The sequence below is a fragment of the Rhipicephalus microplus genome, chromosome 2 (genome assembly GCF_043290135.1).
Source record: "Rhipicephalus microplus isolate Deutch F79 chromosome 2, USDA_Rmic, whole genome shotgun sequence".
In the NCBI taxonomy this organism is placed as follows: Eukaryota; Metazoa; Arthropoda; class Arachnida; order Ixodida; family Ixodidae; genus Rhipicephalus; species Rhipicephalus microplus.
Genome location: NC_134701.1, coordinates 69,206,851 through 69,232,866, shown reverse-complemented (window position 1 = coordinate 69,232,866; position 26,016 = coordinate 69,206,851). Strand labels below are relative to the sequence as shown.

General features: G+C 46.5%; 1 protein-coding gene across 1 annotated transcript in view; it reads left to right on the top strand.

Moving 5' to 3' along the window:
• The window catches only part of LOC119169860 (uncharacterized), a 159,646-nt gene that overhangs the window by 41,509 nt on the left and 92,121 nt on the right, over positions 1–26,016 (top strand). The window contains exon 3 of the mRNA XM_075886558.1: positions 25,588–25,790. Coding sequence (XP_075742673.1) covers positions 25,588–25,790 — 203 coding nt within the window. The remainder of the gene's footprint in view (positions 1–25,587; positions 25,791–26,016) is intronic.

Sequence of the window (26,016 nt, the reverse complement as noted above, 5' to 3'; positions counted from 1 at the left end):
TTGTTTTAAGTGCTAAACTTTCCAAAAGTACTAAACGTTCCGAACCCCCTTCAAGGTCTTGATCAACTCTACCTAAGTATACCTCTCCCAGTATAGGCGCAACACGAGAAGCGATACACACACCCGATTTCTGCCTATGGACATCACCGTTCTATTCCAACAAATTCGAGCGTAGGTACATCAATAAATAGTTCCAAGAAGGCCGCTACAGAGACTTTGCACTCATTTTGGAACTTCAGTTCATAGTTATCTTACTGTATGCAGTTTGTAACACGTTTAGTCAAGGTTTCATGTCCCAACTAGTAGAAAAGGTCCCATACATCTATGCTAAACACTGTCATAGGTCTCGTGGGTACCGCCCTCAGGAACTGATGCACTTACTCGGGATTCTTCACACGAAAAGAATCCTGGCCGTTCGAAGAAGAGGGATGCTTTTGCAGAAATCCCCGAACAAAACATTGCCAAGTTCCGCGTTCTGAAACAACGACCTTAAAGGGTGACCCTCCTCATGGGTTTTGACGTTGAAAAAAGGTTCATCAAATTTTCTCTCTCACCTCGCACAGCCGTAGTCAATATTTGTCTTCAGTTGTACCAGTAAGGCGATGGGCTTTTTCTTCACCTCCCTTAGCTTTTTTTCAGTCTGCTTAAGGTTTTTGTTTTGAAAAACCTGCTTGTCCTTCTCAGAAAAAGCACTCTCATGTAAGACAATGAAGCTCCCTTCCTTCTCAGCACCTAATGGCCTGATGTCACAAGAAACCAAGTGATCCACAAAGGAAATCAGCTCGCATTTCCTTCCACTGCTTCCACTGAGCGCAGTCACCATACCTGTTCCTTCGGCGATGCACCTTTTCCTTTTAACTTCAGGCACCCGTTCAGCGGTGGAAAGCGCCACAGGCAAAATTTCTGGATATCCAAGAGTTTGTTTGAAGCAGAATTTCAGACCCAGTCCTAGAGTCTTCAGATGAACTTCTGGCAAAACAATGCCATTCAGAGAGATGAATTTGGCAGAAGGTTCCTGTGCTACCTTCAGTTTCGTCTTCGCAAGCTTAGGCCACAGCGTGTTCCAAAGGAATACCGCAATGCGAAACCTGGTGGCTCACCACTCCTCGTATCTAGTAGACCCACTGTTAGCTCACAAAACATCACAGCTCATGCTAAGACATTCTTCATAGAGCCTCACTTGTCTCCACCACTTGTATTTTATCTGCAGATGCGCTTAGCATGGCTTGGCGAAGGTTTTGTCCACCTGCACAACCTCTGGACATCTTCAAAGCATGTTCCCACTTTGACGAACCACGAGGCGGTTCTTCCTAGGCACACACATTCTGCATACAGTACAGGCAGAGCTGCCGGGTTAAAATGGGAAAAGTAACACGCGAAAAAGAGCCCATGCAACTTGCGAAATAACTTAAGAAGACTGAATGCTGGGTGAGTTGGTAATTCATGACTACAAAACTGCGCAAAAAATTCTGTACCCAGACTTTCGAAATAAAAACAACAAACGTTTCGCAGTGATTTACCTTACAAAAACTCCTCTTTTCTCTCTTTGCCAGAAATTTTCCCATCCACCGCTGCGCAGACCCGGCCCAACCTAATCCTGGAAGAAGAAAAAGCACGTTAACACAAAATCTGTTTCCACCTTTTTAATATAGTGAAAGAAGGCATGCACATATGAAGTACACGTGAAAGGCAAACCCTTACCAATGCTCACCATGTCATTACCACCCTGTTTGAGTTTCTTTATAATCTTCCACTAAGATGACCCAGCTTTTCTTCTCGAAAGTTTGATAACCTAAGCCTCGTGAGCTGGCTATTAAAAACCTCCGACATTTGATGCTCGCACGACTTGCGCAAAGCAGACTCGAGACATGAAGTGGCGACACCAATCTTGACTAACTTGAGTGAGAGGAATGAAGATTCAGAATGGGCTTAACCGTTTTTTCGTCCAGAAATCAGTTGGACCGGGTCTGTACAACAATGTAAAGCAGAATTGAAGGGAAAGAAAGAATTGGCCCCATATCTACATGTTGAACTGCAAAAGTAGTTGAAAGGCGATTGTCTTGCGTCTGGAGAGAGTGAAAAAACGCATATTTGATATTCTGCGCAAGAAATTCGGTGAGTGATACTCTGGAAGCACTGCGCCAGAGTGTCTCGAGCGTGTAGCGAAGGTGAACGGGCGCATTGAATCACGTAACATGTGAGATATGAGCTCTATCTGGCAGTTATCTCGGAAAACGAAGCGCGTGGCGTGCGCGCCCGTCTTTGAGGTGATAAGGTGCCGAACGCAAGGCGACAAGTAGGTGCCACCTCCGTGTTGTCATAGCAAAGTGTTAGAAACACTTGACTTTTCGTGCAAGCGTTGCATCGTCGGCGCAGCGTGACGAGCGCTACGGTCCTTAGAATTTTTTATGTATGCCATTTGTAGTAAAAAGACGCACGTGGAGAATAAAGATGCGTTGGTTTGGTGCCTTAGATATGCCAGTCACTGTCTCTGGATTTCATACAACGGACAGTCACACAGGATGTAGTGTAGCGTCTCTTCTCAATGACAGCCATCGCAGAGAGCGTTGTCGGCCATTCCTATGACAAAGCTATAAGATTTTGTCAATGCCACTCCTAGCTATAAGCGATGAAGAAGGGTGGCTTCTCTTCGGTCGAGTCCAGTGGGCATGCAGAGAGCCGTCAAAGAGGACAGGTGGTGTTGACGATTCGTATCGATGCTTTGTGGGCACCATAGTGAAAACGGGATTTCACGCGCAAGTCGTCGAAGATTACTGGCAGCATCGGTCCGCGAAAATGGTATGGCTTCTTCTCGTGTTCCTTCAAGGGCTGCCCGCGCGGCAGTATCGGCATCTTCGTTCCCCATGATGCCGCAGTGACTTGGCAGCCATTGAAGCGTCACATGATGCCCTTTCTCGTGTGAAATGTGGAGACGGCATCGAATTTCGAAAACAAGCTGTTCGTATGGCCCGCGACGCAGTGCTGAGAGCACAGATTGTGGGGCAGCCCTTCAGTCGCTGAAAATCGACCAATGTTGTGGTGGTTCCCGATCGACCACACAAAGTGCAGCGCGCAAAGCAGCTAGTTCTGCTGCTGTATATGCCGTGGAGTGGTGCGTTCTAAAGCTGATGGTAACACCTCTTGCTGGGATAACTACTGCCCCTGACGAACACTGGTGGTTCGTGGAACCATCGGTGTATACATGTATGCTTTCTGAATATTTCTCGTGCAAAAGAAGAAGAGACAGTTGTTTCAGCACGGGCGACGAAAGCTCAGATTTCCTCCGGATCCCTGGTACACTAAGATGCACTGTGGGTCGAACAAGACACCAAGGTGTTATGGATGGTTTAGATGCAGGAGTGAAGCCCGAGGGAAGTTTATCGTTGTATTTCACAATCACTTTGGCGAACGATGCTTGGCGCCTCTCTGAAAGCAACAGTGCAAGGTGATGGCAGGGAGCACGTGCGAAGTGTCTGATGTGCGTTCTCAGGACTTCTACAACAATGTGAGTTTGTATCGGATAGTCACCAGCAATTGCAATTGTTGCTTCCGTTGACGTACATCTGGGCAGACCGAGGCACACTCTCAGCGCTTGGGCTTGTACTGCCTGTAGAACACGAACATTGGTCTTGCAGGTATTGCTAAGCACGGGCAAGCTATATCTGAGGAAACCGATAAACAGGGCCCTGTAGTGTTCCATTATTGCGTCTACTGACATCCCTCACGTCTTTCCTGCCAGGAACTTGAACAGTTGGTAAAAAGCGGTCAGGCGCTTCTTCATAAAGGTCACCTGTGGACTCCAACAGAGGTCCCTATCAATTATTATGCCCAGAAACCGGTGGGTTTTGGCGTGAAAAATTGGTGGCCCGAAGATTGGGATGACATAACGGGTCATTGCTTTGTGAGTGAAGGCCACCAGCGCGCATTTTTCTGGTGATATGCTGAGACCTTGTTTGAACAAGTAGTTGGCAATCATAGTTGCTGCTTTTTGAAGCCGGGAACGTATCTGAGGACGTGTGACTGCAGATGTTCAGACACAGATGTCGTCTTCGTATATTGAGATTTTAATGGTGCTTGGCAAGTATTGAGCAAGGCCAATTATGCAAGATTGAATAGCGTCAGGCTAAGAACTCCGCCTTGAGGAACACCCCAGGAAGTGTAGCGTCGTGTAGTTGGGCCATCTTCTGTTAACACAAAGAATGATCTTGCAGTTAGGTAGCTCGAAATCCACCGAAAGACTCAGCCACCAAGGCCAACCACCGCAAGAGCACCCAAAATGGCTTCATGTACTACATTATCATAAGCGCCTTGCGCATCTAGAAACAAAGCTGCAGATTGTCGCTTACGGGATCTTTCGTGCTGAACGTAGGAAACTAGATCAACGACATTGTCAATAGAAGAACGGTCGCGTCGGAAACCAGGCATTGAATCCGGATAAATCTTTTAGTATTAAAGATACCACTCCAGGCGGCCTAGTATCATCCGTTCAATTATCTTCCCTACGCAGCTGGCCAGTGCTATTGGGCGTTATGAGGTGAGTGCGAGTGGGCATTTGCCCTGCTTCAAGATTGGTAACAAGCGGCTTACTTTCCAGTCATCAGGAACATTGCCATCCTGCCACGAGAGGTTGTAAAGGCTCAACAATTCTCTCCTTGCACCTTCCCCAAGGTTGCGCAAGGCTCGGTACGGAATACCATCTGGGCCCGGAGAAGTTGCACGCCTGCAGAGAGCTAGCGCCGCCTCAAGCTCCTCCATTGTAAAAGGAAGGTCCATGTGGTAGTCACGGGAACGGGGGACGTCACCTCTCACTGGAGAATCTGGACGAGTAGCTTGGTTGGCGATCTGCGCACAGAAATCTTGCGCGACATCGATGTCTTGCCTCCTTTGAAATAGCGCGAGCGCTTTGAATGGAAAGCGCTGTTCCGTAGGGTGACGCAGACCTTGTAACGTTTTCCAAATGTGTGAGAGTGGCTTGCGAGGGTCTAGTGACTGGCAAAATGTTGTCCATTGTTCCGATGCTAGTCTATCCATGCGACGCTGAATCTTCATTTGTATCCTCCTGGCTGCCTTAAGATCGTGAATTGATTTTGTACGCCGATACCGACGCTTTGCCCGGCGTCGCAGTGCTCGGAGTCGCTCCGGCTCTATATCAAAGTCGTTTCATGTGGAAGATATTGTCACTGTGCGAGTGGCGTTTTGCAATGTGCTCTTAATTGTTTCCTCTAACCCAGATCGTAGGCCATCGCTGCAAGAATCTTCCATGTCAGATTTGAAGTTGGTCCATTGGACTGCTTGAATGGTCGTCCATGGACCATAACTAGACAAGCCTTTGATGTTAAGGTAGATTGGAATGTGATCACTTCTTCGTGTCTCAACATCTGGAAACCACTTGACGTATCTCGCGAGGGAGTTAGAGACAAAGGCAAGGTCGAGCCAGCTGCCGTATGTCAACCCTCGAAGAAAAGTGGGGCTGCCGTCGTTCAGGAGAGTAAGGCCATAGCTGTAGGCAATGTTTGCTAACCTGCATCCTCTTGCATTTGTCCGCGTACTTCCCCATGCGTGATTGTGCGCATTGAAATCACCTATGAGGACCCATGATGCAGGACACACTCTCAAAATATCCGCTAACCTCCTGGAATCGAGATTATTCGACAGGGATATATAAACGCTTATGAAAGTAAACATGAGTTTGTTCTTTTTCACAGTGATGCAGACATACTGATTGTCATCGTGAGGTGCAATTGGTTGCACAAAATACGTCAGTTCACGACGAACAAAGACAATGATTTTGCTGCACGCACCGTTCGTTGAAGACATGACAGCTTCGCACCCCGACAGTCTTATTGGTTTCGACAAATCGGGTTCACAAATGACGATAATTGAAAACACGTTAGTAAACACAAACTGACGAAAATCTGAAAGGCGTGATTTTAGTCCTCTGGCGTTCCATTGGATGACGGATGCAGCCTTGACTTCTTTACGAAATGTTTAGGTGTGAGTAGCCATTCTAGTTGAGAGCTTCAAGCACTGGGCTTAGGGCGTCCAACAGTCCAGGTACGCTTCGAGCAGATGGTGTCTTCATGTCGACTGATATTGCTCGGATGGCTTCTATGAGGGAATGCAGCACGCAGATCACTTGACGATCAGTTTTAGGCAAATCTTCTATGGTTGGAGACGGCTCTTGTGTGGCCACAGCCTGCAGAGGTTCCTTGGCAGAAGAGCGCGTCGGGAGCGTGGGCAATTCCTCCAGAGAAGGAGGCTTTTCTGTTTCTTTCGTAGAAGTGGTGGGCCCTTTCGCATCTCTACTGGATGGAACCACTAAACATTGGGAAGGAGTGTCTTAGGAATGTGCCTTCTTTGAAGCCTTTCGATGATGCCGACGTCGACGCCGACGCCGGACTACTTTGGCTGCCTCCCTGTGTGCCGTGTTTTCTCGGGCCATTTATCTGAGAACCGCATGCTCCTCTTGGTTTCGAGGACAGTCTTTCGACGAAGCAGCATGAGGACCGCTGCAGTTGGCGCACTTCAGAGTAGTCGCCCGACAGGCGTCTTCGGCATGAGGTTCAGCGCAGCGGGGACACAGTCGTAAGTTGGGGCATACGCCCTTGACGTGTCCTAACCTGAAGCACTGATGACATTGAAGTGGCTTTTGGATCAATGGTCGAACCGGATGTCGAAAATGTCCAACTTTAACGTGGGGTGGTATGCAATTTCCCTTGAAAAACACTTTTATGCAGCGCGTATTTCCAAGGCGCCGCACCTGCGTAATCACAGTTCCCTCGTTTGCAGGCTTGATGAGGGTAGACAAGTCAGCATTAGGAATGGCAATGTCGATGTCATAAATTACACCGGCAATCGATTTATCATCCATCGGGATAAAGGGGCGCATTTTAATGCCACCTAGCTCAGTAATTTGCTGCAGGTGCCCTAGCGCACTGACATCGTGCACGTCTATGGCGAGAATGTTCTCCCTTGGGTTTACTCGTACGTCCTTAACTTTATGTGGCACCGAACATTCGAGAGCAACGCAAAGGGCTTACCTGTTCAGAAGCCGTAGGTTGCTTGATGGATCTTCGGGCATGAAGATGATGACGTGTGGCCAGGGCGCAGGCCTTGACTGCACAGTCGCTGTGCTTGCAGGAGCTGATGCTGCTGTATTCGCCGTCCTTCTCTTCACCCTCTTACCGCGGACAGGTATAAAGCTGCCATCGAATGTATCGTCTTCCGACATAGAATAGAGATCAGTGTCCTCAGTGTCACTGGAAGAGCTAGCTCACTTCTTTGTGGTTGATGGGTGTGAGGACCTGTGACCAGGTGGGCCTCTGGCATGCTCCACGGCCATCACCGCAAGACGGGGAGGCGAGGCACCTCAAAAGACCGATAAATTCACTAACAAAAACAGAGCGCAGAAACAAGCGTTTTTTTAAAGAGACACTTCTTCTTCCTTAGAGCATCGTTAGGGGCCGTTTAGGCCTTTGGAATATTGTGAAGAGCGGACAAACCGACAGACAGACAAAAAATTTTGCGTTCAAGATCCCCAACAAATGCTATCGTCTTTAAAAAAGTGGAGTGATTGAGATGTTGATCCGCGGAAAATGGTTGCTTTTTTTTCATTTCGAAAGTCTGGGTGCGGTGTATTTTATCCCCTTGTCTTGTGGTAGTGCTATATTGGACAAACCGGGCGGTATTTAAAAAACCGAATAATCACTCACAGAGCTTCGATAAAGGCCCACCTTTCATCGAATCTATGCCTACATCGGAGGAATTGCAAATGTCATTGAAGAGATTGCAAGTGTCGCGAAAAGAAGGTGTTTTCCCAGAACAGATACAACACAGCGGGGGAGGTGCTGAGACGTTTTACATGCACAAGTATGAGGAAACATATGTTGCGAGGCCTTAGGTCACAATGTTATACATTTTGGTTATGTTTCTAGAAGTTTTGTTTTAAAAACTGTTACTATTACGCATCTCTTGGTTTACCATTATCACGTTTTCACAATTTTTCGCGTTATATTATTACCACTTGGCAGTCCCTCGAGTGTGTGTATACTCAACGAGCTCATATTCCTGCCGCAATGGACGTTTTATTCTCATTGGAACTCATTCACATTCGCACCTATTAAGTTACTGTGGCTGCTGCACAGCGATATTTAATGTCATTAAAACCGAATGATTTACGCGATTGATTGAGTTCAAGAAACACATTCGCCATCGCACTAGCACTAGCCCCGAATGTGCACTCTTAAGCCCAATGACTGCTTGAAATCTGGCGCTTAGCATCATCAGTTTGAGAAAAATAATGCGAACATGCTAATAATTTTGAGTTTTTTTTTAAGCATCTGTGATCTTAACGAGAGCAGTTGTGCCAAGGACTGTTGCAAAACGTATGTACTCTCAGCCTCAGTACTCGCATGATTCCGGCAGATGCCGGAGTCGAACGGCGTTGTAGGGCGTTCCAACACGCATCCGCAGGTTTCCATCATGTACCTAAGCGTAAAGAGTGACACACGAAAGGCTTGTTTGAAGTGACGGTCTCCTAGGTTTCGCAGCGTATTTTTAAACCATCCTTCGTTTCTTTGGAAGGTCCAACGTTCCCTGTGAATCACCAAAGCAATAGCGACCACGGCTACATCAGCGAACGCGTTCGCTTGGATGCGCTGCTGAATGACGTCGCTGCGTCTACATTTTCGTTTATTTCATACCGAAAACCTGTTCTGGATAACGCACTTCTCTCGAAGCACCAAGTATACAGGAAGCGCCATGTTGCGTGTGTTCACTCTATCAATCGCGGCTAAAAACTAAGGCTAGTGTTGGCTTGTAGTGCCCAAAATATTCCCATACAAAATTTCTGTGCGCGTTTGTTGTGTTTTTAAATTAAATAACTTACGTCTTCTATAACGCTACGTTTACCTTACTCATTTTTTTTTACTTTTTCTTAAATAATTGACATTTTTGTAACGAACGATTGACATTACTTTTTTTGTGTAGCATCGCCTCATATCGAATCACATTGGTTGCGTCGAATGACCTTCGATCCAAATGACATTAACACGTTCAGTGTGGCAGGGGTATCATTTTATAATACTCCAAGGACAAGTAATGGTTTCAGTTGCTTCTATGGTATTCACGCCTACTTTTGCCTTTGTTTTGCGACTCACATTTGTTAAGTGCCACCGTGATATTTTCTATCTATTTTGCTCAGATAATAAACTTGTTATTATGGATTAACTTTTGCCCCTCCCTTCTTCAATGCACATTTCTACTCTGCGGGTATTTGAAATGAAGAAATAAATGAATAAATAATTAAATAAAATGCAGTCAGCAGAACTGTTACACTTTGAGTTTGGTGGACATTATTCTAAGGATTCGGAGAACATGAAGGCAGATGCCATGCATTGACTGCCGTTTCACAGTCCAAAACCTTGTCATAAGGAAAAACATAGTCTCATTAGTGACATCAGTGGTCGATAGAGAAACTCTCCGGCTGACAACAAGTGCACAGTAGACATTGCAGAAAGTCTGCGAGTACGTATCTAAGGGCCGGTCATTAACTAAACCAAATATTATGCTAATGGCTAATTTTACTGCAGAAATTATCTCTCTTCTATAGTTGGTTACTCACGCGCGGTGACCATGTAGTCATTTCTAATGTCCTTATACCTACTTCACTGCAGTTGGCACATGAGAATCACCAAGGGATAGTACACACTAAAGAACTTCGGCTTGAGAGATATTCGTGGCCTCAAAAGAATCGTTCTGTAGAAGAGCATGTAAAGCGTAGTCACATCTGTCAGCTGGCAGACAATCTTGCCAAACCTCGTGTGGCACCGTTGCAGCCGATTGAATAGCCTGAAGGTCCATTGAAAAAAATTTGGATATGGATATTGTCGGCCCATTACATGTCTTTTCCGAAGTATCTTGTAACATTAGTCTATTACTATTCTAAGGGGCTTGAGGTTTTTGGAATGTATACAGTATTAGCCCAGGACGTAGGTCGTGTAGCCGAAAGGACTAAGAGGTCTTAGTTACCGACAATCATTCACAGTTCTTATCGAAATAGTTTCAGAACTATAATAAAGAAAAAGGCATCCGACACGTGTTCACGTAAAATATAATCGCCTGTCTAACGGTCAAACAGAACGCCCAAACGCGGTTTTGAAGTAACGATTAGAGGTAGCTAGGCTAGAAGAAAAAAAATCCAGCAAAAAGCAATGCACGTTTTTTTAGCTCATACAGAGTCACTTAACATGCTGTGACAGGCTTGCACGGGCGTAAACCTCGTTCTGAAACAGACAATACCATATATAAGAACCGCCAAGTATCAGAGTTACAAGCTAATTTGCCTCAGGCCTGAAACAATTCTCGGCAAACGAAAAAGAGTAAAAAAAAATAAGGAAAGGTGAGCAGAGACACCGCATAAAGCTTGGAGACAGGGTTCAAAATAGGATTTAACAGGTAAAAAATTTGTAAATACAGTAACCAATAAAGGGAGCAGGCCAAGGTTGCGCCTTTCCTTTTTGTGTTAAGTGATGGCAAGACGAGGAACGACGCATCCAAACTGACAGTAGTTCTTACAGGTTTTTTGAGAATGAGGCTCGCCGTACGCCACCTGAATAAGTAATTTACTCTTATTCTCGCATAGACAGTTGTGATGGTCATTTTCTAGCGCACTTGCGCCAGTGGGATCTCCCCCCCCCCTCAGTCTTCAGACACACTTTTTTTTTCGTCAAAGCTCTCTCCTTAATAAAAAAATGAAGTGGTTTTTCAGGGAACGTTGTGGTGTCAGGAGAACTCTGTTCGGCAACCCTCAACAACTAATCAAAATCAGCTCAATCTCGTGGAGGGGGAATATGAAGGGGCGTTTTAGAAATCAACCGAAAATATTCGCAACTTATCAAGTTCTTCCACAACTTCGCGTCCACGCCGACGGACATAGTGGCCACAGTGCTTTAAAGACGTTCTAACAAAAGAGCGGACGTACGAAATTTTATAATGCTGTGGCTAGTGGGCCAGCCGCTACGTTATGTAAATTGAGTGTATAGTTGTGTATGTATTTTTTGCATTATTGGGGATTGAATTTCTGTTTGTGGTGCGACTCATGGATGTACATACGTACAGATAATTGAACCCGCGGTTGATGTGAAAATATCCTTCGTCGTGTGCACACTCACGGGACTGTGAAGACTTCTTTTATCGACGCGGGGATGATGTGGTGCTCTGGCGCCATCCGCGAGAAGATATGCACTGTGTGTCGCGTAGTGGGGTGTGTTGCCTATCGATGTCATTTCTGACGGGCACACGTAATGTTGAATCCCGTGTGTACGCGTCGCTTCGTTCTGTGGTTTGAATTAACGACCACAAGCCGGTCAAGTTTTTGTCGGCCATTCGCGGGACTCTGATGATCCACTCTCTCGTGTCGGGGGGCCATTGCTGGTGTTCACCGCGTGCCGTGGCCAGTCGCCATGTCCCTTGCTGTCGTTCGAACGCTGCCAGCCGACACAGCAGTCAGCCTAACCAAAGAAAAACAACATCGCAATCAAAACCTTGACGGCGTGATTTGGTCGACGCGACGTACTTGTCAACGAGCACATTGACCACCTGCTCGTCTCAGCGCCAGTCAAGTCCTCAGCAAATGTCGAGCAATTTCGTCTGCTCAACGACAAGGTCCACTTTCCAGACTCCGCAGTGAATTGTTTGGGCATCCTACCTGACCAGTACAATATGATCTTCAAGCGCGTCTTCATTGAGTGTCTGCCTAACGATCTTGTGGTTTTATACCACCAAGAGGTGACGGAAGCTCCACAAAATACGTCCGGAATCATGATCCCTGAAGAGAGAGCTCACCTGGTAGCAGAAACGCTCAGTTTCCTGCTCAGCCAAATTGATATCGGTGAGCAACGCAGGCCAGGACTAGCAGTGTCAGGTTTATTTCATTCGCTATCGAAGAAGACTTCCAACCTTCACCAGCACCATTCGAACATTTACTAACTACGCCAACACTTGGCGTTGAATTTGCTCTGAAGTTTAGGAAGAAGAAGAAGTCATTGGAACACCTTCAGGTTGGAACAAGTGAAGATTACTTGAGCGGAAGTTGAAAGCCCAATTCAATGGAAAAAATGAAGAGCCTGAATTCTAGAAGCGGGATGACCCGTCATTGCGGGCGTACGTCAAAGAACAGGCATAGAGAGCTGAAGAACGTCTGCCAAAAGAAAATGTATATCCCATGTCCCATCAAGGAGTCTTACGCCGAGGTGTGATCACGAAGCTTGGTGCTGTATCTGGCACCTCATCACACGCGCTAAGGAATTTCTGCCACAAGGATGTCCTCCTGAAGGGTTCAAAGCTCGACGCACACGTTGTACAGCTGCTTCTTGTCCTCCAAGTCAACCAGTCGTTCACTAAAAGTTTGAGAGATCCCTGATGGCAAGGCTGGTAAGAGCGTGTCATCAAATCGACAAAAATGCATAAATATTCTGACTTTGGCGCAACCATTTTAAGGCCGAGGGCCTCGCTACAGTGGTCTGCGAAGTTCAAGCTGACATAATCAGCGCAGCCCTTATGTGGGCTCGGCAACACGTCAAGGATGGCGGACGCTTACCTGCGGCGCCTGTTTTTCGTGCAGATGGTCGCCTGGTTGTGTTTCGGACCAGCCTCCTGCACGGAGCCTCACGGTACCGACGGAGGCCTGGCCCGGCAGCACCATCGGCCGCTACGCCTAACCGACTTGCCGCTGCCGCCCTTCACGGAAATTCACACGGATGATGCGCAATGCACCGCCAAACCGCCACCTGATCTGCCCCGCTTCGCCCCCTCCCAGATGTCACGTGCCAACCACGTCACCGATTCGACGCCGCCAATTCACCGCCAAGATAAAAGCCTGAACATCACCCATGGTCCCACCAGTGGGCTCGGCAACACGTCAAGGATGGTGGACGCTTACCTGCGACGCCTGTTTTTCGTGCAGATGGTCGCCTGGTTGTGTTTCGATCCAGCCTCCTACACGGAGCCTCACGATACCGACGGAGGCCTGGCCCGGCTGCACCCTCGGCTGCTACGCCCAACCGACTTGCCGCTGCCGCCCTTCACGGAAATTCACACGGATCATGCGCAATGCACCGCCAAACCGCCACCTGATCTGCCCCGCTTCGCCCCCTCCCAGATGTCACGTGCCAACTACGTCACCGATTCGACGCCGCCAATTCACCGCCAAGATAAAAGCCCGAACATCACCCGTGGTCCCACCAGCGGGCTCGGCAACACGTCAAGGATGGCGGACGCTTACCTGCGACGCCTGTTTTTCGTGCACGCACCTAACCGTTACTCCATATTCGTCATACCAACACGGTACTATGCATTGATAGTGTTGCCGAGCCCACGGTATTGTATAGCTGCCATGTGTCAATACTGCTACTGTTATCTAAATTTGCTACTTCTTTCCGGCGATATAGAAGAAAATCCAGGTCCTACTACACGTTCCGCTTCCAGCAAAGCTCCTGGTGATATCTTGGCAGCACTCGATGAAGTTAGATTAAACCAAGACAACCTTATGAAAGAAATGAAAGCCATGCAAACTAAACTGTCCCAGAATGTTAAAACGTTTGACGATATTAATCAACGGCTTGCTAAAATAGAAAAAAAATGTACCGCCGTAGGCACACTTCAGGCAGACTTTGAGGTCATTCGCTCAGTTACTGTCAAACATTCCGAACAAATATCGCAACTAACCTGCAGTCTTGACGATTCAAACGATCACGCCCAGCGAAACAATCTCATATTTTATAAACGCACTGATTCGGATCGCGAAACCTGGGCCGAGTCCGAGGAACTAATCATAAATCTCTGCAAAAATACGCTCAAAGTAACGCTCAACCCACGTGATATTGACCGCGCACATCGACTGGGACCTTTTCATTCTAACAAAAATAGACCGATCATTGTGAAGTTCACGCATTTCAAAGATAAAGACCGTATTCTTTCTAACGCAAATAAGCTGAAAAATACCACGTATAGCATTTCGCAAGATTACTCGCCTAACACCCGCTTGATACACAAGCAGCTGATTGCGTTTGGCAAAGCCCAGTCCCGACCCTATAAACTTGCATACCGAAAATTAACCATCAATAAGGTCACCTACATTCTTGATCCGACTACGCAAACGGTAGTCCCACGTGCCCCGTAGCTATCTGCTAAAGTCCGTACCGAGTCTAATGTAAACCTTATTTCGCTCATCTATACTAATATTAGGAGTCTACTGCCCAAACGCGATGCCTTGCACAGCCTAATTCAAGCAAGTGACTGTAACTTAGTTCTCCTAACCGAAACGTGGCTTAATGCATCTATCTTGGACTCTGAATTGCTTCCTCTGTTCAACAACTTCGATATTTTCCGTTGCGATCGCAAAAACAAGCGGGCTGGTGGAGTGTTAATCGCCGCTCACCACAGTTTACAATGCTGCGCTGTGGACATTCCTTCAAGTCTTGAAGTAGTCTTTATACACTGCAAAGCTGCCGTTCCACCCGTTGTCATTGGCATCTGATATCGCCCCCCTGATTCCGATCCTTCTTTCGTTGGTGAGCTTCATGATGCTCTACAACTATTAACGTCAGCATCGGATAACGCCCCTATTCTCCTCCTTGGTGATTTTAACTTCCCGGCGATAACTTGGTCTGACCTAGCATTAGCAATGTCGAAACCGAACACTGAAAGTGACTTCATAGATACTTGCCTTACTTTCAACTTATCTCAAATGATTAGCTTTCCTACGCGAACGACTTTTAATTCATCAAGCTTACTGGATTTACTTCTCACGACACAACCAGATGAAGTTTCGTCCGTTTCTAGTCCGAGCAGCTTCAGTGATCATGCCGTCATTCATGCCACTTTTCAATGCAACTTGCCCAATCCAAAAAAGTAAAAAAGACGATAACCCTATACAACAAAGCAGATCATCAAGGAATGAATAATGAACTAGCTTCCTTTTTCGATTGGTTCCTCGTGGATTTTTCCAAACGTTCTGTTGACGAGAACTGGGAGCTCTTCAAAAACAAAATGCAGCAATTAATAAACATGTACATCCCAACAGTTACCATCCCAGAACGGCCTACTTCGCCATGGTACAATAATACTTTGAAACGACTTAGCAACAAAAAGAAAAGAGAATTTCGGTCAGCCAAAAAATCAAAATCCAGTAACGCTTGGGACAAATATCGTCAGACTGAAAAACTTTACGCATCCATGATCTCGGACGCTAAGCGGACGTTCTTCTCGTCAACCCTCCAGACATGCTACGCACAAACCCCAAAAAGTTCTGAAACACTATCAACCCAACCCATGCTAAACCCATTTCTTTACTAGATGAAGATAATATTCCCATCCCGGAGTTCAAGGTCGCTGAAACACTAAACTCCACATTTTGCTCAGTGTTTACTGATGAACCTGACGATGCATTTTCATGTGTTCCCGGTGTATCTCCATGTGTGCAGTCCCATGATTGCCCTGCTATGCCCAGTGTCATTTTCGAACCAAATGGCATCATACAAGTCATTGATTCCTTAAAAGTGACGTCATCAGCTGGTATTGATTGTATAAATTCTAAAGTTTTAAAAAATACCAAACATCTCCGTGCTGTCATATTGTCGCACATCTTCCAGCAATCACTGTCATCTGGAGTGGTGCCACGGGACTGGAAGGTTGGCAAGGTCATTCCGATACCCAAAAAAGGTCCGTCATCCTCACCTTCAAACTACCGGCCCATATCACTAACATGCGTGTGCTGTAAAATAAGGGAACATATAATTTATTCTCAAACAGTCAAATTCCTGATCTCTGTAAACTTTTTCCATCCCAGTCAGCACGGATTTCAGAAAGGCCTCTCCTGTGACACACAACTAGCGCTCTTTTTTAACGACATCAGCTCAAGTATAGATCAGAATGTTCCTGTAGATGCCCTTTTCCTAGATTTTGAAAAAGCTTTCGATAAAGTACCCCATAAACGCCTTTTTTTAAAACTTTCCCGCTTAAACATTGACCCAGCAGTTCTAGAATGGATACGAAATTTTTTGTCAAACCGGGAACAGTTCGTTTACTCCAACCAGACATCATCTACCATGCGTCCTGTCCTTTCAGGTGTACCTCAGGGTACGATGCTCGGTCCCCTTCTATTTTTAATTCATGTTAACGACCTACCTAGCAATATATCATCCCAAATCCGTCTATTCGCTGACGATTGCGTGATTTATCGTCCTATTAACTGCCCTAATGACTCCCAGATTCTTCAAAATGATCTAATAACTATGGAAACCTGGTGCAAAAAATGGCTCATGACTTTGAACATTAGGAAAACCTCCGTCATCTCTTTTCATCGCAGGAAATCTCACCCGGCTACTTCATACTTTTTTTCTGGTTGCGAAATATCCCTGGTGAATTCCTACAAATATTTAGGTATAAACATTACGCCAGATCTCACTTGGTCCTCCCACATAACAAACATTTCTAACGAAGCAAACAAAGTTCTTGGTTACCTAAGAAGAAATTTACGACTTGCTCCCCCTTCTGTTAAACTTTTAGCATATAAAACACTAGTCCGTCCGAAGCTTGAATACGCTTGCGCCGTCTGGGATCCCCACCAACCTAATCAATCCAAAACATTAGAATCTGTCCAAAATACAGCATCTAGGTTTATATATTCCGAATACTCGCGCCACACAAGCGTTACTAACTTAAAGATTAAAGCCCATCTTCCCAACCTTGAACTGCGACGCAAAGTCGCTAGATTAGCTCTTTTTCATAAATTTTTTCACTCACTGTCCGACGCATCTGTTATCATGCCCGCGAATCGCATATCTTCCCGCACTAACCACAACAACCCAGTTTACCCTGCGCATGCCCGTACAACTGCTCACCTTCGGTCATTCTTCGTTCAGACAGCGAAGGATTGGAATGACCTTCCGTCCCACGTCGTGCGCCACTCTAGCCCCATTCTTTTCAAAGCGCACATGGAAGAAACCCTGTATTGCCCACCCCTCATGTAACACCTCTCCCTGGGGTTTTTGAGGTATAATAAATAAATAAATAAATAAATAAATAAATAAATAAATGTACCTGGACAGCAGTTCTAAAGAATGGCGACCGCTGACCACCTACGACCGTTTGCTCAGAAGACGCGTGATAGATCTTGCGCAAAAGAGCCAGCATTTCTTATAGCATGGCGAGAGAGAATTCGCTCTACTGCAAGCGCTTTCGTGAGCGTATCACAGTGGAGCTATGGGTCCTATAGAAGCAGTCCCATATTCGTTTACCGCAATCCGTGCACCATGGGCGTGCTCGTGATATACCTCTGCTCTGTGAAAGTGATGTGATGCTAATGCATGATGTTTTGACACGTTCTGTACTACGGAAGCCGAAACTCTTTCACTGCTCAATAGAAAAGACAGTATTGCACACATCTGTACCATGCGAACATCTTCTGTACAAAAGATCAACCGGCGAGTTCAGAAGGTATATATTTTGGAGTCAAGTAAACGTAAGTGTGTTACTGTCGAGTCATCACCTTGGCCCCTTTGGGATATGTTGCCGATAATTTCGGACGAGCAACTACATCAAAAAAAAAGGATAGAATAAGTAAGAAGTGAATCACGGGCAGTGCAATAAATAAGAAATTCGTGTGTTAGTCCTCGGGTCTTTATTACACGATAGAAAGCATACAGCTTGACGAGGCTAGAAGGCCGCAGTCAAGCAACAGCATCTGTGCACGAGTGCGAAGTACATACAATAATTTTCGTTGCTATAGCTTCATTATTGCTACACGTTTTTCTGTGATAACAAATACTTATAAATACATGCGTGCGTGCTATGAACAGGTTAGAATACGTGTAATTATAGTGACCACCAAGAAAGTATTGTTCTGGTGGAATGTAAAATGAATATGATGTGAAGCAGCAGAGAAAAGGAAAGAAGAATTAAAAAAGAACAGGCATGTGATGAATACATAGTAAAAAGCATAGATACAATGCTTACTTTCAAACTTTATGCATAAGCTTGAACTGAAATACTAAGAAAGACGTCAAGCAAGCGCGTCTATAATAAAAACGTTTATATATTTACGCGCTTCTGTAATTGATTGAACTGGTGGGTTCATTCAAGGTTTCTCTTAAAATCAACTTGAAGAAAATGAAAGTAATGCACACCAAGTTTAGAACAGAACAAAACTTCGATATAGGCAGCAGTGCACTTAAAGTTGTAAAAGAGCACGTCCACTTGGGACGGGTGCTTGGGAGCCTAACCACAAGACTGAAGTAACTAAAAGAATGGGAATGGAGGGGAGCACACTCGACCAGCATTCCAGAACCATGACGGGTTGATTACCACTATTCTCTAAGAGGGAGACGTATATCAGCTGCGTATTGCCGGTACTTGCATACGGAGCAGAAACCTGGAGGCTTACAAGGAGGGTTCAGGTTATATTGGGGACGACGCAACGAGCAATGAAAAGCAAAATGTAGGGTAACCTTAGGAGATAAGAAGAGAATAGAGTGGGCCAGAAAAGAAACTTGGTATAAGGATATCACAGTTGAATTCAAAAGAAGAAAAGCCCATTGGCTCGGCACGTAGAGCGTAGGCAGCATAGGCACTCGGCACCTGGCTAGATTCCCAGCGAGTGAAAGTGGGTTAGGGGCAGACACAAAGTTAGGTGGGTAGGTGATATAAGGAAGGTTGCGGGTATAAAGTATCAGTGCATGCACAGGACCATGTTCCCTGGCGGGACATACGAGAGGCGTTTATCCTGCAGTTCGAGAGACGCTGCCGGGCCACGCAACGCTGCGGACGCGCTTCACGTCGGCTCTGCCTTTTATGAATATGTTCCGCAGTTTTATCAAATCTAATACCTAGCAATCGACCACCACCCGATAGAGCGATCCATCCAACCGCTTTCACACCAAAAACCTAGGTGAGAGACTCTTTTTGAAACTTTTTCGATGTAAAACACCACCAGAGTTAGAAGTGTGCCCAGCTAAGCCTACACCGACAAGGCCAACGCCGGCCTCGGGAAGGGTGATCAGCGCTGCCGAGTTGTAAACCAAGGAATCGGACGCACCTCCTAAATGGACGTAGATGATGCAGAAGTGAGAGAAACTCCAAGTAATGATACCAGAGAGGACGATAGCGATTTAACGAGACGAGATGCTGACGGTGACGCGGAGGGCTGGATTGAAGTCACGTATAAAAGGAAGGGCCATGTGAGCTCTGGCGAAGAGACAGCACAGAAAGGCACCCGCTCGAGAAGTCCGACGCGCAGAGGTAGGAAGAGCTTCGTGAGCAAGATTTTACAAGCAAGCGAGATGCCAAGGCTACCTGCAGATGACATCAAGATAATCGTTAGACCAAGATACGGGCTGAGCAATAGACACACGCACAGAGCTAGCCTTGATGAAGCGGTACGGCAAGAAGCAGGGGTGAGCAACGACGAAAGCTTCACGATCTGCCCCAACCCTACACAAAATATCCTGGTGGCCAGCACACCGAATGAGAAGACGGTGACGAAATTTGTCAAATTCAGGATTTAAAAATCAACGGGAGGAAGTACGAGACGAACGCGTACGTCTCGGCACCAGAACACAAGGCCAAGGGGATAATCCACAACATTCCCCTGAATTACACACAAGATCAGCTCATGCATGCCCTGGTAAACGCGAGGAACCCTTCATTGGCGCACGCCAAGGGACTGGGGAGCACGACCACTGTGATACTACTGTACGAAGGCAACAAGGTCCTCATGTGGCCTTACTTCAACAGCATCATGAAGAAAATTTCCCTCTACCGGAAGCAAATAGACTTTTGTAAAGTGTGGGGAGCCTCAGGCACAGGCCCGATGTGTGCCCAAGACCGACAGACAAGTTGTGCCTGACGTGTGGTGCCAAAAATCCTACCAGAGACCATGAATGCACTCCCAAGTGCAAACTCTGCGGAGACGCACACCCCACGGCAGACCGGACTTGCCGGCTAAATTTAAGACGCCATACTTCGTAAAGCAACGAAGGTGGGCTGCGAGGAGAAACGAGGAAGAACTCCAGCGGGAAGCCGACTCGCCAGACAAGGACACCTGAAAAAGCAGCAACACACAACCAGCCCGTCAACCCATATCAAGGTCCAGATTCAGATCCAAGTCCAGGCTGACAACTCGTGGACTACGTCGCTTGGTGTCAAGGTCCAGAAGCAGACCCAGGACCAGGAGCGGGTGCAGATCTTCCTCGAGGGGAAGGACGCCCGAAGCGACAACGAAGCAGCAAGGAGAACAGAAGACGCCAGACACGGTGGGCTGGTCAGACGCAGTAGCCAATCGCGATTCGGCAAGGTCCGGCAATAATAGTAACGCTAGGGATAATTACAGAGACATAGACAAACGCGTAGAGGAATACAGAATGGAAAACAAGCGACCCAGACAGGAGCTAAAAAAAGCAAAAAAGCAGAACAGTGAATCAGCTAAAAATTGATGAACTACAGCAAACACTTCATAAAATAGTCATGAAAATGCAGATACAGACGTCGCCTCCGTTGACCGCCGTCGCGGCCTTCTCCACGCCAGCGACCAAAACCACAGGGGAGAGAGAGAATGAGAAGGTAGAAATGGTAGCAGTGGAAACACAGCAACCAGGCGCCAAGCAAAAAATCCCACTGACGAAGACCAAAGAGCAAAATGACTCAGAAAAAGAGGTCAAGAGGCCCCGTTCTAGCACGAAAAAAACAGACGTCCTCGAGGACCTGATAAACAAACTGTCGGATAAAATGGAGAAAATGTTCGAGATGCTCGTCGTGCGACTTAGCGACAGTGAGGCGGAGAGTAAGGCGCTGGCACTAAAATACGACAAGCGGCTCGAAGAGCTAGAGAAGAAAGTTTCTTTGACATGGCGGGCACCAAAATGAGAAAAAACGCGTCATCTGGCAGTTGAACTTCCGTGGCTTTTCTAATAAAAAAGCATCGATGGCGCAACTAATCAAAATCACCACAAAAAGAAAAAAACCTGACGTGATCATTTTGCAGGAGGCATTTGACCACGCCAAATTTGCAGGGTATGCCACTCACAAACAACGCACAGAAGTAAATGGAAGAGACATAGCCGTGACCGCATTATTGAAGAAGGGGCTAGTTGCTATCACACACATTTCGAAGCAAGTCACGAATATCAACCACATTCTTACAGACGTCGTGCCGCGCAGCAAAAAGGAGAGCAGCACTTTTGTCCTAAACGTATACAGCAACCCGTCTAAAAAGGGCCTAAAGCATAATTTCGAAGAACTAATTAACGAAACGAAGAACATTGCAGGCGACAACCGATTTGTTATTAAAGAAGATTTTAACGCTCCACACACGCAGTGGCAATATGGACACTCGTCGAAAAAACGAAAAAACCTTGCCGACCTTATCGAAAAGGCCGAACTAACCATTCTGAATGAGCCAGCCTCGCACACAAGAATCGGTGTAGGTCCTCACAGGGACACCACGCCAGACATAGCCCTCTGCAAGAACGCCGGGCGAATCACGTGGGAAAACACCTTTGAAGGCCTGGGAAGTGATCACAGGATCCTCAGCATCGCCCTAGGCAATCCTCCCACCAGGAATTGCAAACGGACAATCAGGCGCGTAGATTGGGACAAATTTCGCAAAATCAGAAACGAAAAAGAACAGGGACCCATCGAAAACAAAGAAGAATGGAGCAGGGAACTTCTACGAGCGTAGAAAAAGCCCAAACCGAAATGTAGTGGGATGACTGGTTGGCTCCACGAGAAGAGGAAGATGAGTGTGGCGGAACCCTCCCAAAGCGGATGAACAGCAGGCTTGCACAACTTGTCGAAGCCAAAAAATCTATACAGAAACGGTTGCATAAGCAAAAACAGAATAGAAATTATAGGAGAAAACTTGCCAAGCTAAACAAGCACATCGAAACACACTGTACCCAGCTATACCATCAGGAATGGGACGAAGTGTGCGATGCCATGGACGGCAACATAAACACAGGCAAGATATGGAAAATCCTCAAGCACCTGCTGGACCCGTCGGCCACCAAAACGGCGGTGAAAGTGGGAATGACCAAGTTAAGACACAGGTATAAAGGTAACATCTATCAGATGGGTGATGAAATCGTCAAGCTCTACTTCGGCAGGCTCCCGGCAGTCGAACACCAGGAATACTCGGGTTCTCCCAACGAAGATCTTGACAGAGACTTTTCACAGCAAGAAATCAGGGCATTCCTGCAGACTATCAAGACCAAGTCAGCTTCAGGTCCCGACAAAGTGTCCAACAAGATGCTCCGGAACCTGCACGACCAGGTAATAAGCCGTTTGGCAGACTTGAAGTCTTGAAGAAATCTGACGTGATCCTCATTCCTAAGCCGGGTAAACCCCTAGAAATCCAGAACATGCGGACCATCTCCCTGATTTCTTGCGTCGGTAAAGTAATGGAGCATGCTTGCCTGAACAGGGTTAACGGCTACCTTGAGTCTAGCAATGTATACCACAGCAACATGATCGGCTTCAGAAGAGGGCTCTCCACACAAGATGCCATGATACAACTAAAGGAGCAAGTCATAAACCCCATTGAACGAGGCATGAGGGCAATAATTGGGCTTGATCTTCGGCCTTCGACATGGTCGAGCACGCAGGCATTCTAAAACAAATTGCGCAACTCGGCCTAGGCGAGCGCACGTACAAGTACATCAGAAATTTTCTTACGGGAAGAACTGCCACGGTTAGACTGGACGAGGAGGAGAGCATCAAAGTGGTAAGAGCAGCGCTGGCACACCGCAAGGGTTCGTCGTGTCACCGATGCTGTTTAACCTCGTCATGATGGGATTATCAGAAATATTAGAGCAAACCGAAGGCGTCAATCACACAATTTATGCAGACGACATTACAATTTGGACTACGCAAGGCACCAGTGAAGGAGAAATGGAGAATCGACTTCAAGAGGCGGTGGATGCAGTCGAGAGTCATCTCGATGGTGCCGGATTAGAATGCTCACCGGCCAAATCAGAACTGCTACTATACCACCCCAAAAGACTAGGCATACATTGCACAAGCGTAGCAAAATTACAGAAAAGATTGAAGATAACCACAAGAAATGTTACGGCAATACATTTGGTTCAGAAGATCAGAGTGCTGGGTCTCTGGATCGAAGCCGGGGAAACCAATGGGGAAACTCTAACGCGCCTGGAAAAGAAAGTCATGGCGGCCGTTAGGCTAATACAAAGAGTATTCGATAAACGAAGGGGTAATAAAGAAAGAAACGTTGTACGACTCTTCTAGGCCTTCGCGATCAGCCATGTCGCGTACATAGCGGCGTCCGTCCACTGGAACAAAGCCAAGAAAGGCAAAGTCGACGCGCTGATTAGAAAAGCTTACAGAGCAGCGCTGGGTCTACCGCAATACACAAAGAACGAAAGGCTGCTACAACTTGGAGTACATAACACGCTGGACGAGATCGCTGAAGCACAAAGGATAGCGCAACTCGAACGATTGTCAGGAACCATGGCGGGTAGAGAAATCATGGAAAAGATCTTCAATAATTACCACGGAATGAAAGGTCCCAAGGCGCAGATTCACCCGGACGTCCGGTCTGCGATAAGTACGGAAAACATTCCAAAAATCTGCACCCTGCACACAACGCTGACAGGCAAAAAAGCCGCACGAAAATGATCCTTAAAAATCACGGCATGCGGGAGGATGTGCTTTTTGTAGACGCCACCCGGTATTCCCGAAATTAAGATATCAGTAATAGGGTTGTGCATGGCTCCTTCTTCGCATTGGCGGTCAGAGAAACAAAAGGGAAGACCTTGACCGCAGGCTCCGTAAGGACCAGATCGTCGGAAGCAGCAGAGAAATGACCATTGCAGTGGCCGTAGTTAATGGTCGAAAACACGACAGATTAATAACCAGTGACTCCAAGATGGCCATTAGGAATTTACAAAGGGATGGGTCTCCACCGAAGCAGCCAAACTCCTGAACCGCAGAGCAGAAGACTTTCGGAACGGCAAAATTGTACCCAAACACCTCAAGTGGATCCCGGGGCACATGGGCGAATTAAAGATCGAAGACACAACCATCCCTCCAAACCTCAACGAGAAGGCCCACCGAACCGTGCGAGAACTAACCCACCACGACTCGGATAGCGACGGCCCGGCCCCCAGCACCGACCACAGAAGGTGGGACGACTCCGGTGGAGGCGATGGGGACGATGGAGGTGATGACAATAATGAATATGCGATACAAGACGACAGAGACAGACAGGTCACGTATCGTGATATATTGGCACATTATAAGCAAAAACGAGTAGAATATCCGCCACCACACAAACAGCTTGACCGATCTCAAGAAACAGATTGTCGAAGATTGCAAACCAGAACCTTTTCAAATCCAGTACATCTGAACAGAGTAAATTCCAGACAATACCCGCACACAAGCTGTACCCTCTGTAAGCACGATCACGCAGATATGGCACATATTCTATGGCAATGTACACAGGTCACAGTAATATACCGAGAGGACATTATAAAACCGGACCTTCTCGAGGAGCGTTGGCTAAGTGCGCTGACTAGCTCAGATCTGCACGACCAACTGTGGGCAATCCAGCGTGCCCGGACAGCAGTGGAAAGGCTTTGCCTCACCGCACAAAACGTTGGGGTTGCCTGAGCCCGGGCCGGTAACCCTGCAGGGTTTCCTTTTTTTAATAAAGTTTTTGCGTCCGTCCGTCCTGCAGTTGGCGTAGTCAGGCTTCTGCTGCTGATGACGATGTCACATCGTGAACTCACTGCGAGAAGCTTTGACATGTTTGCGTGACACACTGTTGCAAGGCCATAATTGCGTTTCGTGTAAGCACGGTTGCCATCTTGAAATCATGTATCGGCGTTCGATAGCGTAATTCACTGGCATGGATAGTTGTGAAAGAAAGTCTTCGCGAAGAATGAAGGCCCACAAATAGAAGAAAAGGATGTATGGCAACTATAGAAAAAGAACGACGTTGTGATGCTCAATACTAAAACTAGCTCAGGAATGATACCTATAGGTAATAACGCCCAAGGTTGCGAAATAATTCATGCACACACTTAAGACTGTATATTTACTTACAACTTATCAGGTCCTGTATTCATGGTTCCTTAGCAATGACGCTAACAGAAAGTAAGGCCAAAGAAGGCTTCCCGTTATTCACAAATAACAAGAAAACAAAAACAAGAAGAGCCCTCATTGCTTAAATTTTCATTCTTATGTTGTTGAAGCTTGTAAAGGAAACCCCTCCTTGTTCAGAGATAAATTTTCAAAATCAAGAAACTTCTTAATATTGAATCGAAAGGCACAGGGAGAACACATGGGGAAATTCAGAAATGTGTGTAAGAAACGTCATCTTCACTAATGTAGCATTCAAAATAGGGTAACAAAAACTTTACCCTATGTTTTACCCAAAACCAAGTAGGCATAGAAACACTCTAAATGGCTAACTTTAATTTGAAATTACCGTGAGTGGGGCAAGTGGGAAGTCTTCTGGCGCATGCAACATTTAGTGATCGTTTTTCGATTTTAAATGAAGTTTTTTTTCTACAGGGCCTCTTCTGTATGGGGCACGCCACCGGCTTCGTGTCAGCTGCAGAATTCCTAAAACTAGACGAAAATGAATATGAAGAGCTGGCTATGGCTGACCCCAAGAGCACAGTCTTTGCAGTATGCTACACCTCGGGCACCACAGGCATGCCCAAAGGCACAGAGGTGACTCATTACAGCTTCGTCGCCTGCTTCTACTCAACAAAGTAAGAAGCGAACGCAGGTCTTGTTTTATTGAAAGGACAGTGTGAGTGGTGTGTAGCATATAAACATTCGTTAAAAATTTTAGTATATAGACGAGGATATGCTCAACACGTGGCGTCGTACTATGTTCCCAGCACTTAAACTAACAATAAACTCTCCCTAATACCATCACTAGGCACACTTTAAATCAGTATGTGTGGTTAGCAGGAGACTTGAACAAGGACTTGT